This window comes from Perna viridis, chromosome 3, assembly GCF_037379345.1.
Source record: "Perna viridis isolate PV_CMFRI_1.1 ecotype Kerala chromosome 3, ASM3737934v1, whole genome shotgun sequence".
Lineage (NCBI taxonomy): Eukaryota > Metazoa > Mollusca > Bivalvia > Mytilida > Mytilidae > Perna > Perna viridis.
Genome location: NC_142447.1, coordinates 51,291,202 through 51,308,063, shown reverse-complemented (window position 1 = coordinate 51,308,063; position 16,862 = coordinate 51,291,202). Strand labels below are relative to the sequence as shown.

Genomic DNA, 16,862 nt, shown 5'->3' with positions numbered 1-16,862 from the left:
TATTGTTTGAAATTTTGCTCATGCTACAATTTTCACAAGAACCAGATATCGCCAGTGCTAGAAGCACTTCATGTTATGTTAAATTTGCTTAACAAAAAGTTTGTCATCTTATAGTGTTATACTCGCTCTATTTTACGAGTCGTACATGTCTATTGTGAAAACACTAGTGTGTAAAGAAACAAAAAGACGACACAAAAAACTTGTACACTACACCAGTTAAGGGATATGCAATGCAAGACTGGTACCTTTTTGTTTAATCAAGTGGAACCAAATGTGGATTTTTTTGTAAAGGCTCTTGCAAAAATCATTTCTGCAAAATTTTTCGTTAAAATTTGCATGCAGTCGAGCAAAATCAAATGGTCGTTTTGTGCAGGGTGCTCAAAGGAACAATTGTAAGTTTCATCCAAATCCATTCAGTAGTCTGAGAAATTATTAACCACGGACCCCTGGTAATGGCAATAGCTCACATGGCCTACTGCATCAACTTTTGACAAAATACTAGTACAAGCCGTGTTGAAGGAATGTGGCAAATAACCTGCTTAAAAACCATCTATAAATCTCCAATTTTCACTGGAACTTATTGGAAGTTCTGTTGCATAAAACAATATTTGACACCAATTTGAGATTTCAAACAGCTGGTAAAATATGACAATAACTCTGATCAGTGGGCAAGTTAAAATTATCAGTATATACAACTGGGCCAGAAACTGGCAGTGTGGGAAACCATTTTTTTCCCACCTTGCCATTCTGGCTAGTGGAATATTGATCTTGCTAGCCAAATTTTTGGGTTTTTTTTTTGTCTGTACTATCATCCGTTTTCTCTTGGATTTGACTATCTTCTGCCTTTCTTCAACTATCTTTTCATTTGTTTTGAAATTTATCAAAAACTTTTCCATTTTCGAATATTCCCCCCCCCATTGAAGTTTTTCATGTACAGTAAGTACTCCATTTCTTAACTCATATTTTAAAAATAAAATTATATTTCAACAGATTCATCATTATGAAGCAAGAAAATGTTTATCATTGCTTCTGGTTCATTTTTATTTTGACTATAAACATATAATTTAAGGTAACATATCATAAATTACCAAGATAATTTCGTTTGAATACTAATTCGAGATCGAGACCGTTGCATAGGTTTTGGCACATCCTGTTTACCGGAAATTAAAATGACAGATCGTGAACGATGCTTTACATCAACAAAATTGTGCATATCATGCCAAAATTCACTTGACATATTAGATCTAAAGCTAAACTTAAAATGTAGGGAACATATTTTTAATGTATGTTGTTAAGGGATGTTTAACTAAATAACCTGTTGGCTGGTTAACTTTCCATGGAACTTCCCAATAAAATGACTGTAGCCAAATTGACGAGTGTAAGCTAATGAGAACTCGACAAATTACACATACTCGTATTTGGCAAGTTGGCGAGTGGTGGTTTCCCACAATGAACTGGTATAAACAAACATTCCCCTTTGAGTTTTTCACATATGGCACCAAAGAGATGCAATACATAATTCATTTTTCAAAAACTGGTTTCATATTACAATGTACATTTTCAATACTTTTGAACACCAATCCTGTTAAATAGGAACTTTTATAATATTAAGTCAAACAAAACTTGTTTATAGATTTTATTGATTGTTTCATCACAATATTAAATGAAAGACTAATGAAAGACATACAGTTACAAATGGAAACAAAAGATCATGATAATAATGACAATAATCCCCAACTATGACTCTCCTGTCAAGAGATCACAACACTATTATTGACTAAAACAGTTATTCAGTTTATTTTCAAACTACTTTTCTTTTTCTGTCAATATAAAATTACAAACAATTGGACACTTCCAATGTACATATTTTTCATTAACACCAACATTGCACAACCTCATGAAGGCAACAGTTGAAAGAATTTAATCCACAGATTAGAAAAATCTGTCGAAACTTATTTTACGCCCTAAATATATAATATCATCTGATTTCAAATCCGGAACTGGTAGTTGGGTGAATCCCAATCTAAGATAATGATCAATCATAGATTTGTCTCCAATATTCATCTCTACATGAATTCCAATAGCACCATTTGTTTTCAATGCTGACATTGCACAAGCTAATAGTCTTTTTGGTACAGAGTGATCAATAACTCTAGGTGGAATAAAGTCTATTCTTAATGACGCAGGATATTGTCTTTGTACTGAGTCTGGTACTATATGCTGTGCACTATGGAAACTGGAAACTACCTCCTAAAAAGGAAGAATAAGAGTTTTAAGCCCTAATACCAAATGTAGGAATTTTCTTTTAACTTGAAAAAATTATCACAGCAAAAAAGCACCAACTTAGTAACCATTGCAAGCAGCTACAACTTTGACATTTTTTTTTGGAAATCAGTGAATTACCAATTTTTATTTCTTAATGTATGGAACATGACCTACGAACAATAAGCTAAAGGGCGTCTTCATTGCTCCACTGGGTACTGGCAATGTACAAACCAAATTTCATCACTGAAATTTTTTAATGAACTTTTCATTTATTGAAATGAAAATCTACTCAAAAGTTGCCAAATTTGAATACCATTGGCCTAGTATTTGCGGATAAGAAGTCCACTATGGGTTTCAGCAGCAATTTGAGAGAATGTAGTTACTCACAGAGCCAACAAACAAGTGGATCAATTGTGAAGACATTGAGGTCAACATCCTTATAATGATTAAAAATAATATCTAATAGTTTCTAAACGGTACTATATTAGCATACATTTAAGCCAAAATGTGTTTCCTCCTATAGTTTAAATTGGCAACTTTGTGGACTCATAGCCACCCTCTGACCTGCAACACAAGAGGATCATTTGTAGAGGACATTCATGTCAACAACCCACTGTTATTTTAGCTCTTGGATAAAAATTTAACTATTGGATAACTCAAAATTTACTTAACTAATCTGGGGGAATATTTTGAATTCGACACTGGATGCCAAGTTAGAACAAGTTCACAAGGACCTTGGCATTCAGGTGAGCTAATAATCAAGTAATAGAAGACAGTAATCAAGAAATAAACGTACATCAGCTGGAGACAGTTCTCCCTTGTCTACTTTAGGATACTTTTCACACATAGCTGGGATCCATGACAAACTGCTTTTATGTTGTAACACTTCAGTGTCTAATGAAGCACAAGCATAACCACAGACACCTTCCTCATCTTCCACCACAAAACAGTATTCAGGACTCAGAGTCAAGTAGCTTCCTATGATCCTGGAATAATATATTATTGTTATGTTACCTACATTCAGTAAAAACTACAAGGTTATCAGAACGTGGTAATTAATTCATGTAACTTTTGCCTAGCATTCATACTAAAAACATTCTATGACATTCCATTTGTGGTACAAAATCTGTAAGTACAATTTCAGAGTCCTTACACGATCATTTAAGTTATTGTCCCCAAAAAATGCGGAAGTTTTTTTTATATTGACATTTAATTTCTTCATGGATATGGTGAATTAACTTTTGCATCAACAGAAGCCTGACAGGTGGCACGAGACCTCGTGATAAATTTTATAGTTAAGTAATCCCTTGAAAACAGACTATGGGAAACATCATGGACAATGAATGCAGCATCAGACCATAACATTACCATGATATTTTGGTGGTCGTATATTAAGTCGGAAATTTTATCGTTACCTATCAAGAATAAATCAACTTTAAAAAGACTTTTTGAATTTAAAAAAGATAGTTATTTGTGAAGTTCATCCCACGATATCGTATGTTCAGTATCTGGTATGATACAACATTCAATATAGCAATGTATAAAAAAAAAATTGAAGTTGCCCACTATACTTGTAAAGCAACCCATCTAAATGGAATGTAAACAGAACTTTACACAGTTCAACATTAAGAGAATGTGTGCTTTTTCATATATAAGTTGTCAACTAAAAAGAAAGCTGGAATTACCTATCACCAATAAGATCTGGATAACCTGGAAACACCTCTGTTCCATCCATACCATCGTCACAGGTCTTCAGACATATGTTATACAAGGTAGACTGAAAAACAAATTCATTCATGCTGCAGTGTAGTAAAATACATTTTTAAGTTATCAACAATTAAAATAGTTCTACATAGTTCCATTACTGTGCGACAGATTTTCATGTATGTATAAATGAAACTTCAAAATCATGGGTTACATTTACATTCATAATTATTGCAATGAAGACCCAAACTTAATTCAAAGAGTGTCATCAATGAACAATATAAGCATTGCAATTTACAAACATGAAGAATATTTAAATTATATTTACAACCTACCTCATCAGATGGAGAGTAAGGTCTGTAGAAGTAACTCTTATTCAATACCACCTCTGGGGCACGAATCAGAAAAAGATCATGTGCAAAATCAATAGGCATCAGCCGCTGAAAAAATTGATAATTAGAAAAAAATTAATATTTAAATCAAGGCTAACTTGAAGCGCAAGAGGAGACATGGCAAAAGCAAGGTTTTCACAAACAAGACATGATTTTTTTCCCTTTAACACTAAATAAAATTTAATATTCAAGTAAATGTGAAATTCAATTCTTATGCAAGAATTCAATTTCTTGAGAGTTTAAAAACATTTTTCATGGTACAAAAGTTTGGAAATAACAACCAATCTTATAATCTGAAGAACGTGAAAACCTTGCTTAAATCTTCTCTTTAAAACGCAGGCGCAGCAATAATGACAGCAAATTTATTATTAAAAGTTCTAAAGATAAGGCCCAAAAATATACCCTATTCTTTTTTTTAATTCAAATTATTCAAAATTAAAATATCAACTTCACTTTTTTTGATTTTTTATTGTCAAATTGTGTAAACCTTAAGCTGTCAAAATGACTGCACATGTTGCCATCTCAAGTATACATTTTAGTTATAGTTCCAAATGTGCATATACTTCAATCAATAAATCTTGTAAATAATTTAAAAGCTAGATTGTCAAAGACTGGTTCAATTAAAGCATTATGATATTTCAACTTATAATAAGTCGAATGAACCAACCTTTGCTCTTTTAATGTTATTTTTTTAAAAAGTTACAAGTTTGATTGTAGAAATACATGCACATTCCTTGCCTTCAAATAAAAGGCATGTATTATTTGGCGCAAACCTGAAACAAAGAATATGATTAATGGCAGAAAGAACTGACCCATCAAGTATAACATCATAATATCAACATTTGCTTCTGAAGATAATACAATTAGGATCTAACAAGCTGAATTATTATGATATCCATAAGTCTTTTTTTAATTAATATATATAGTTATTTTTCTCATTAATATCACATTATACAGTAGGTCAGTTCTTCCTGCACCAACGCAGCGCTACCTGGAAGAAAGACTTGAGATGGCAATGCATGTATAGTCAAAATGGCTGGAAAATAATTTATTACAATGATTATACCACATTTTACAAACCAATGAACCACAGGCTTGCTTGTAGAGCATTTTGGGTTTCCTGGTATACATACTTGAAGTTCTCCTTGAACACCACCTCGAAAAACCCATGGTTCTTGGTCGCCACTCATAAAGGCTTCTTTGTAACCATGTGAACTCCCTATACATACGCAAAGAGAAAATAAATAGAAAGATTAGTACTTTGGTAGACTAAGCAGTACAAGCTGCATTCTCTGAAGTGAAGTAATACTGTTCTATAAACATTTTATTGAATAAATTCTTTAAAAATGTCCACTTTAATAAAATATTTGAACCATTTTAAATCTATATCCGACTACTACACGTCTTTCACCAAAAACATAAATATAAGGCATTAAGCACCCATGCCACAAGGAAATGATATAAAATGTATTCCAGAACACAATTTTAAAAACCTAAAAAATTCTTACAGAAAGATGATTTTTTACCCTCCCCTTAAAATGATCATATTTGATTAAAATCATGGAACAGTAACAGATTCCTCTGAACTGTTCCTCACAGACCTGATTTTCTAGGCCAACAATAAGCCGGAATAAGCGAAAATAGGAAATGCAAGAATTCATTTAACTTGTAAGGAGAAGAAAATCAGATCTGCTACAAAAACCTTAAAAGGAAAGATATACCAAAATTAAAGACTCAGCGGAACAAAGGTTTCACACACAGAAATATAGGATTGTAACAAGAAAAATTAGAATGATCAATTGTATTTACAAGTAATTGGCATTCCACTCTAGCTTCATATGAGGGTGTTTTTACCACATCTATTAACTGTGTTAACAATTTTGTTTTTGGGCCTGAATATTCTTCAGGTTTCCTAGTGTGTGTGTGCATGAATCAATAATTAAGGTATTACTTTCTTAGCAACAACTCAAATTACAAGGAATCTGTTACTCTATGGCATGGCTGCTGAATAGATTTTAAATACCTAATATGCTTACATGACTGACTGGCTGGCATTGATTGCTGCTGTATACTGAAGTTTACATTAGAATGTCCATAGGCTAAAAATAAAAACAAGGATACAAATTAACTTTTGGGTATTTCAGTTCTTTTAATTAGCAAGACTGCACTGCAGTAGAAGAACTTTCTTTAAATTTTATGAACACAGATTGAACCAACAAATATCATATTCTGAATATATTTTGTACATGGTTGACATCATATTGAGTTGATGATAAAAATACAGTTTTGAACTTACATAGCCAGGTTACATATCCACTGCATGTTTCCAAGATTCCTAACAAATCCCACACATAAGGAAAAAGTTCCTGGGCTGCAGAAAAATTGGGTAAATTGACCAGTCTTTTGGAGGCTGAACGGAGCTTTCTTACAGTTTCTGTAAAGCTGTTGGCTTTAGTTTTCCACTCTTCAACCTGTCAGCAAAGCAAGGGAAATAAATATTACTCATACTCAGATTTTGTTGTTGGAAAACTTGGGATTGACCACCAGTGCAGTGTAATCTTAAAGGTTGTCTATCAGAAGCCTTAGATTAAAATATGTTTCCAAACTCATAAATGCCCACTGCAAGGTTGGTAGAAAAAGTAATTTCATTTACTATTCAAAAACCTAATTTAGGATTTCTCAAAATAAATATTAAGTTATTTTTTCTCGCTAAGAAGGAATTAACTTTTTTTAATTCAAAGCCTAATGATACATTAAAAATCAATTTTAATTTTCAAAATTATAACTTGAAAAGGTTCAGAAATAATTCATGGCATAATTTCAATTTCCCCTGAAAGTCCCTCCATCTGTGGCAAGTGAATTTTAACCAAGACAAAGTGGAATTTATTAAAATGATATATTACTTACTGCAGGGAGGTCTATATTTTTTCTGTCTGACACCAAGTTGGCATTAGACTTTAACCAGTGCAAATCATTCAGTAGCTGAGAACTCTTGGTTCCATGTTCGAAAGGCAAGAAAAAGAAGTCTGCCACCATTTGGATGTCATCATATGTCAACTCTTCCTTCACTTCTGGTTCAATTGTCATTTCTGCAGATGATAAGTCTTCAGCATTGGATAAACAATCCATTGGTTCCAGTTCGACTGAGGTGTCAGAGTCTGATACTGAAACAGAATCTGGCACTGATTCCTGAGATGCCGACAGCAAACTATTGCTTATTGGCAACATGGCTGGTTGCATGAACGAGTCACCATTTCCAGTATTGACCATGTTATTATTTGTTGGTTCAGTTAAAGTTGGAGGAATTGCTGGAACTTTCATGTGAGGGGGTTGTCGGGGGGTTCGAAGTTCTGCCATCCAGTCTGACAAAGCAATTCTTAAAGCAGATCTTGGTTGATATCTTGTATCTAGTAGAGACGGAATATCTTCAACTGAACCAAAATCACTGTCAGTTTCTAGTTTGATATCTGATATGACAGGACTCAATCTATCTCCCTCTGGAAAACAACATACAACACATTCTAATCATCAGGGCATTCAGAATATAACAGGTATAACACTACTAGACACTTTCTTTTACTTTAAAATATAAAATAAAAAGCTCCTTGATACATTTTTTTATACACTTTAAATAAATGTCAATACATTGTATCACTAAAAACTCAAAGACCAAGGAAGTTTGTAAAACTTGTTCTTTTTGTTCTTTTCAGTGGCAGATGCTGAAGGCTCTAAATCAAATGTTAGACAAATATATTTTACTACAAGACAGTATGAACAATTTTCAGTTGAAAGAAATGTGTTCATCAGACTTTTCCTCAGTTAGTCATGTCATTAAAATAAAATATCTTGCATTAGATTAGAAGTGTTAATTAGCTTAGCTTACCAGACCACCCCAGTTTTAGATGCACATCATAAAAAGTATGCTACAAGGGTGCAACTTAGTAGCAGTTGGGGAAACTGGATTAATTTTTTTTTAAAAAGCATGATGCAACTGTGAGTGGTTAGGATGTTGACACAATATAAGGTTTTGACCACAACCCAAGTGGTTTCTTTTTTATCATATAAATGGGCAACATAAAAAACCTTTATACCTATAACTACATCTTTTTTCACTCCTGATGTGTTGGATTTACACCACTGTCCTAAAGAATGCAAGGCAACATAATTTGATTCAAACTTAGTATTAGGATTGGTCAATACTCCACGCAAGTAAGGAATTATCTCTGGAGATCTTCCATCATAGGGACCTAGAAATATTCTTCTGGGATCATAATCATTTGCATGTATGTTGTCCCATATCAATGGAGGTCTTCTGAACACAGCTGTAACCTCTTCCAAATGTTTGACTGTTATCTTCTTACTAATGACCTTGCAGCCTACAAATAAAAACACAATAAATTATTTCATATATAGCAAAAAAGTTAAGTATGAACTATTACGACTAATGTATTTTTCTTCTGATTTACAAACTTGCTATTCTGGAGAAAAAATAACATGATACGAGCACCACTTGAAACAACCAGCTGTCAAACATTAAACAAGAAATGTGAACAGACACTAATGACATTTGGGGTTTGTAACTTCTTCAACTCTTCTTATGAAACTCGAACAGAAGAATGGGTATTCAGAGCAATTCCTACTCTGCCCAGAAACTAGGAACATGCTTGTTTTTGGTCCAATAATGCCTAAATGGTTCATCATAATCCCGCTACCAAGGGAAAATTAAAATTTTGGCACTGTATTGTTGTTTATTATATTCCTTCCCTTTGGCAAGTGAAAAACTTGATATTTTGACAGGATTTGTTAAGTTTGGTAAGTTAATTATAAGTGTCGGAAAGTTAATCTTCATCTAACTTTCCCAGTGGAAACCTAAAATTTTGAAAAAATTCTAGAGCACTGTAATCAGTATTGAAAGAACACTAATAAAATTTTAACATACCTGTCCACAATATCTCAATGTCTGGCAACAATTTGGATCCAACAGTGTTCAGATACTCAGATGTTGAAAGTAATGGCACAGCTCGTGATGAACAATACTCTATAACAACAAAAAACTTTCTTAGTATGTTGCTTCAAGATAATGTAAGCATCTCAAGTTTCTCATTTCTTATAATATTACCGTATACACTCACCTATAAGTCAGATTTTGGGACTAAATATTTAACTGCTGGGAAGGGTGACTTATAGACGAGACCTAGCGTATGAAATAAAATTTTCAGCTAGAAAATGTCAAAAACATGATAATTGACACGAGTGTGACACCAACAGCCAGACCAGCACCATCAACCCCTATGTTAAAAATAGCAAACCTCAGTTTAAGGAAAACTGTCTTCATCTTTTACCTTTTACAGCTAAAATATGATGCAATAAGAGCATTTACTGTTTAGTCTTTATTTTGCACACAATACTGACTGTTTATGATTTTATTCGTATTTCCCACTTATCCATTTTGTGTATTTTTACCTGTGAACACTCGTATGGTAAAACCCCAAAGGTGTAATAGAAACATAACCCAATGACGTACCATAATTCATGACAAATATAATCAATATTGTAGTTGGCTCAGATAATTTTTATACTCGGATCAACTTATACTCGAGCATATATGGTACATGTTGTACTTTATAATCAATTATGAATAATACACACACACACACATACCTGTAGGACAAAAGTAAAAATGTGGTTGTTCTAGGTATTGAAAAACTTCATTAGTAACAGACACTTGTGCAGCAGCTGATGATGTGAACATACTTCTATCTGCTTCACTTAACTCAGGATCAATATCATCAAACAGCAAGGCAAATGCTTTGCACCCAAATGTTGCAACCTTGAAAGTAAAACATATGTATTTCTAATATGATCTACTTGTGGTGATTGAGCTGATCAGTTAAACTGCCCCCTTCAATAAAACAGACTCCCACAAAGTACAAGATAAGTAAAGTATGGATCTGACATGATATATTGAGAAATTGTCCCAATAGGCCAAATGAAAAAATATGTGTAGTTCTGGTCACCTCATAAAAACAAGAAGCTCACATCAATAGAACAAAAAATGCACAACAGTGTTCTAGGATTTTTCAGAAATTCAGGTTTCCTTGGGAAAAATCCATACAAAATCAACTTTCCCACAGTCAATGACTGCTTTCCTAACAAAACAAATCCTTACAGCATATGAATTTTTCAACTTGCCACTGGAAAGTAACTAAGTACTTAACTTTCCCTGACCCAAATTTCACTTGCCCTGGGTAACTGGAAATAGGAATCCTAGAACACTGTGTAAGATTAAAGGGAAAGACCACGTCAGACCTGGCCAAATCATTTTTCAACCCGTCGGACATTTGGTCCGGCAACATAACAAAATCTGCCAGACCGAAAAAATACAATTCATATTTGCCTCCAAACAGATGCCATCTTTAAACCGGAATTTCCGGTTGACGTGTGTCTAATAAAAAAATTGACATCTGGTTCGGAAATCACACAAATTTTACTGGACCCAGTGCATAATCTAGACTGCGAAATGGAGATTTAAGTCGCCAGGAATTTTTAAAAATAGTTTAGTCACCACCATGTGTTCTTTAAAGAGAAGTTAAGTCGCTGTGAAATTTTACCAAAGAGAGGTAACTCTAACCCTTCCAGGTAAAAAAACAATCACAAAAATGTTGGCAATTTTTACAAACAGGAAACTTGAATTGGAAGAAATTCACTTAATTTTCATCAGTTCCAAGCAATCCAGGAAATATTTCTCCCCTTCTTGTGACTTGGATAATCAATATAATCAGCAGAATTTATTTCAATGAAACATATTCAACACACTCACAAGAGGTAAGATATACTGTATATATGTACAGTTTGTGTTCCTTGATAGTAAAGTAAACATTTACTTTGATGACCACAATTAATTTATTTACTCAATGAGAGACCCTTACAGTGATTTCAATTGTTTTAAAAGAAAATTGATAATTGGTAGATTCAGCTTGGATCACAGTTACGTGAATTAGTGCACATGGGTTTGAAGTGACACTTTGTTTTAATAAGGCCAAAATAAAGATAATTACATTTGTAGCTAACAATTACTTATAAAAAAATCAGGGAAATTCATTGGATAATTGACTACCATATCAACATGTAGTTATACATTTATCAATTTAAATTATAACTTTGAAAGTACATTGTAATCCCACTAAACAATATACAAGTAAACATTCATGTACATGCATGACTGTAGGTTGATATGAGCTTTGTATCAATTATAATACAAATGTACTCAACATAATGTCTGAACTGAGATAATTTCCATAAAGTATCTTTTTTATTTTTCAGGAAGAGACCACATGAAGGTGCAGACCATTCTTGGTCTTTGTAAGAAACAAGTTCTCAATGACACTTGCTGTATTAAATTTAAGTAACTTATCATACATGTATTTATTCATTTGCAAGTATAGAAATTGGAATTACAGTATTAAACTTATCTTATTTGTTCATTATTTATTAGAATACATGTTCCTATGATACAACTTCATATCAATACAATAAAATATTCTAGCGATGAAGTATGATTTCTCCCCATTCCAGACTCGCTTCTCCCTATCACTCCTGGAAGGGAGAAGTCACTTCTCCTATTGACTAAATCTTAGATTATGCCCTGTGGACCGGCAGATAAAAGTACCGGTCATGTCCTATGAATTTCGCCATGACTGTACCATCTGTTTGGTGTGTAGTTAAAACTGATTGGATATGATTTCAGCAAACAACATTTATCAGTAAAATCTTCATCATGAGAGGACGAAGTCCTCATAGCAGTAGTTAATGCAAATTTATTGACCTTAGAAGCATGAACGGCCTAATTTCAGTCTGACAGTAAGTTAACTTTTAATACCAAGTGTAATATTAAGCAAAGATTTTTTTAGTTGAGTATCTTTAACAACATTCAATTATTATTGCTCACATCTTTAAGTTTTGTAAAATTATGAAGAAAAGTAAATGCAAGTTAATATAAAACTGCAAAAGCATGATCATTTTAAAAATTATCAATACCTTGGAGTTCTATCAAGGGACCTTCAATTCATCTGTGTTCATACAAAAATTTCAGAAACAAACAAAATACCTGTTCTAATTTTCTCTTCAGACACTGCACATCTTTTTGACTAGAAAATGAAATGTCAAGTCCTGGAGACAAAGCATATACAAATTCTATTCCACTGTCTGTAGCAGCTTGAATTAAACTTGTCAAATTGTCTGTGAATAAAAATAGATTATTTTCATTCAACGTCTGATCTACTAATACCAGCATGGATGTCGTAATACAGAAAACAAATGCATACCTAATCATACAGAAATTAATGGCATTTAGTTTTTGATGGCGACTATTCCATATTATTCCCAAGAAGTTGCCAACCTCAACTTATCCTTCCATTTGAATATCAGATCCTATTCTAGGAAGAAATGAGCCCAAACTTGTTTGTGCTCCCTTCTCCCATTAATCTCTGACAGAGAGAAATTTATTGTAATGGATTACATCAACAATAAATGTCAATACTGTTATTTTTTAAACAGAATTTACCAAAAACCTCTCCTAGCCATTGATGTCCAGATTAGACCCTGAAGGAAAAAACTATTCAAACAGCTTTTTATTTAAACTTACTATGTGCCTTGTTCAGGGTTATAGATATACAAAATTGCTGATAAGATTAAAAATCATAGTCCAACATGTTTTAGTTAACACTTGTCTTTTAAAACCCCTGTTTTCCTGCCTCAGCTGGGGATCTTGTCTTGCTAAGTGTTGATAACAACTTGTAATTTTGCTTTAGTTGTCATGTGTATTGTAGTAAGACAAAGATCAATCAAACTAACAGTATAAGATAATTTGAGATCCTTTATTCATTAATTAATGACTGTTACCATGATTATCAAGAACTTTGGTTAAAAAACTTCAAACTAACTATAAAATACATAATAAAAAGAATATATATAAGCTAGTCCATATTACCTGCCTCCTCAACAGAGTATAATTCCCTCCAGAATGCTCTATGTTTGCAGTCATCCTTGGGAGCATACATGTATGTATTCATTCCCATATTTTTCAACCTAAAAAAAATAAGCAATATAAAATATATAATACTATGGTAGCGTTATGGTCAACCCAAAGGTCAATGTTTTATTTAGAACAACTTCTACCCCACCGTAAGATTCATCAAAAATAGTAATGTTCTTCAGGAATAGTTAAAAAAAAAAACTGAACTGCAAGACTCTCAATAAAATGTGGACCAAGAAAAATTTAGCAATCCCTATACAGAAATCAATGAGTGTAATATGATTGTTTGATTATGGCTTAACATCCTATGTCAGACATTTCATGCTTTTCAGGATGAGTATTTACCAATCAAACTAACCCTACTTTTCACTAGCCTACATACTATCTTGATTTTGCTACTCTTTTACATTAATTTTTCCCAGGTTATGAATATGTTATACAACACTTTTTATTCATTATTACAGATTTCTGTTATTTCAAATGCAAGGTGTTTCACAATATGCACCAGTCATTATGAAATACCAATTGACAATCGGAAATTTAGTGCGAGTCGGACAAAATCTATTTTGTTAAGACTGACATACATGTAGGTATTCCAGAAAGACCATTCTTTTCCTTGAAATCTTTTTCCCAAAATAGTTATGCAACTAAAATATATAATTTATTCAAGTTTTGACACTTACCACTGAAACAACAACTTTCTTTGATCTGAACTCCAAGGTCTTCCATAAAACCCTACAAAACAACCATACATGCATGTTCAAATTTCAAAATGGAATCATACAGGATACTAGACAAGAAATATTTTGTCTTGTTACACGTAGATGGGCCTCATCTTAAAAAATAATCTAAAATTATGATCAAATATACGAATGCCTTATTCACACAGACTACTTTCCTCTGGATTAATGACAAAAATCAGTTTCCTTATTTAAATTAAACTCTTCTCTATTTGCAGCCAGCAAGCAAGCTTTATACTGAAAGGTTTCTTCTGAAAAATCCTTCAACATGTCCAAAAATACTTTAAAAAGGTCATGTTAGTGTGGAATACATTAATTCACAATTGACATTTGCTCCTCATGTCCCTAATTTGTCTCCAAAAAAAAAAACCTTTTGACAAAAAAAAACTTTACTCAGGTTGCAAAGTAACAAAGTAAATTGAAGATAGTGGGACCCTACCTCAAAATGAAAAAAATTGAAAACTGGTTATTAAACGTTTTATCAAAAGCAAGGCTCCCAACCCCTACCACCTTTAAATGCAATTTAAAAAAGTTCTAATCCAAGTACCGTACAGTAATCCCAATTGTGTCCCCCACCCAAAGTTGATAGTGGCAACCCAATAAACTGGACTAACCCAATTGTCGTCTTAGTTAAAGAGACATATTAAACTAAACGTATGAAACAAAATGTAAAATTCTTCAGGCCAGGTCTTAGGTTTTCGAGTTGGTAAAAATAAAACATTCGACTGCCATCAACACCTAAAATATTCAATATGGCGACGGTGCGAAATGTTTGAGCATTTCCGCCAAGGTCATAATTAGGGTAAATATTCCAGGAAATATAAACACCTTCAACGGCTCCACTTATGAATCTTCTGTTAGCATCATTGTCCAACACAAAATCATTCGCTATTTCCTTCATTTTTGAAGAAAACAACTGGTTATAATCCGTGAAATATTTTTACGTCCACTCTCTCTGACTTTTCGATTGATTCTGCGCACAACATAACTGCGTCGTATGACATATGTAAAAGCTTAGTTTTCATTGGACAAAAGCGCTAATTTGGCCAATGAAAATTGAGCTTTTAAGAGTAATATTTGGAGTCATGCCAATAACCAGACAAAACCGGATTGAACGAGATTTATTTGGGTTCAAAAAAGAAACTATGTACAATACACGAAGTATCTTGAGGGTTCAATAAAGGGAAACGTTAACTTTCATGACTTAATTTCAATTACAGTAGGTTTTACTGCAGAATGTCAGATCAAGAGTAAAATATCAATAAATTGTCCTCTTAATAAGATCTAGAAATAGATAACCGATGGGGTCCAAAAAGGTGGGGAGGTGCATTTATAGTTAGAGGTTGGAAAATTAAAAACAAGACTGAAGTGTTCAAAGTCGCTATTAAATCGTCAAATGTTCACTGTCACTGATTTTGGCTTACTTTCAACATCCGAAATGATATGAATGCGATATGTTTGAAAAAAAAAACGAGTGACTTTGCGCAAAAATCTTGGTTCCCTTGATATGATTGTTTCGTAACCGTGATGACCCGATGTTTTCAATCATCCGGAAACATATTAAACAACTGGCAATGGCTATAAATATATATCAATTGTAACGAACGCCTGTGTTTGAATCGGAAACTGCGTAATATTACATAAATTCAATGCTAACTGATCATTTTATCTTTTAATGTAAACTTGGCGTTCCAATACAAGCAACAACAAAAAAGAACACGCATATATGCATACACATGTGTACGATATGTTTTAAAAGGGGTACATTGTAGCTATCTTTGGTTCGATTGTGATACTGACCAGGGAACCAATTTAGGGTGCACTATGCAGTTACATTAAGGCGCACTGTTTCGCACACCAAGTTCCCCCGTCAAATTTTGTAAAACTTAAAATTAAAAGTTGAAATTTCGTTGATATATTGTTTAAATGTAGATAAGCATTTACACATAGATGTAATATATATTATGGTTAACAGGTGTAATTTAAATGAAAGAGTAACCAAGGGAACCAAGGTTATAGCGGTAATCAAAAGAATGTAATCCAGAAACAAAGACCAGACATACACAACAAAGAACATGAGGGAAAAAGGCACCCCTGAGTCGTACTAAAACTTAGTAATATTTTTTTCAGTATGGTACCATGGCTACTGGATTTTATAAGAATAATCACTAAATTATTTATAAATGACTTGAACCTCCACACAACCAGGATTTCAAAAATATGCACTTTTTTATGACAAAACACTAGAAATTTCTGTGCGGACTGCCCCAAAACAGCTTTATTTCAACAAAATGAGACCAAATTTTCAGAAATGGCCTAACTGTATTGTACTACCTTAGGAAGCAGATTGAGCAACTGGCAATGAATATTCATAAATACCCGGACGTGCTGATGTATATGACCTGAGGCAACTGCCTCACTTTTTTTTTCGGGCAGAAAAAAAATAGGTGGGATGGGTATTTTTATAGATTATACCACAAACAAAATGAAAAGTATGAAGATACTAAAATATTATATTGATGTGTAGATATGAATATAACTTTGATATCTTGTTTTATAACATGTGTATAATGTTTCAAAGTCGTTGAAATTTGCATTTCGATATTTCGATATTTGCATAGCACAAAAATAAACTTATTATAAAAACTTGATGATGACCTGTCAGTTTATTCTCGAGCGAACATCCCGAGGATAATGTCAGCAAGAACAGTGAAATTTTGAAAAGCA

At 33.0% G+C, this 16,862-nt stretch overlaps 1 protein-coding gene across 1 annotated transcript; it reads right to left on the bottom strand.

Annotated features, from left to right (window-relative positions):
* Positions 1 to 1,622: 1,622 nt before the first annotated feature.
* On the bottom strand, positions 1,623 to 15,110 carry LOC148622798 (protein O-GlcNAcase-like). The gene is made up of 15 exons (XM_088573003.1): positions 14,964 to 15,110; positions 14,079 to 14,130; positions 13,351 to 13,448; positions 12,469 to 12,599; positions 10,023 to 10,191; positions 9,301 to 9,399; positions 8,453 to 8,737; positions 7,269 to 7,858; positions 6,658 to 6,832; positions 6,398 to 6,460; positions 5,495 to 5,580; positions 4,305 to 4,409; positions 3,951 to 4,042; positions 3,062 to 3,251; positions 1,623 to 2,250 (listed from the first exon to the last, which is right to left on the bottom strand). The coding sequence occupies exons 1-15, from the start codon at positions 15,034 to 15,036 to the stop codon at positions 1,933 to 1,935; spliced, it is 2,526 nt and encodes an 841-aa protein (XP_088429129.1). The 5' UTR covers positions 15,037 to 15,110; the 3' UTR covers positions 1,623 to 1,932.
* Between the last annotated feature and the right edge of the window lie 1,752 nt (positions 15,111 to 16,862).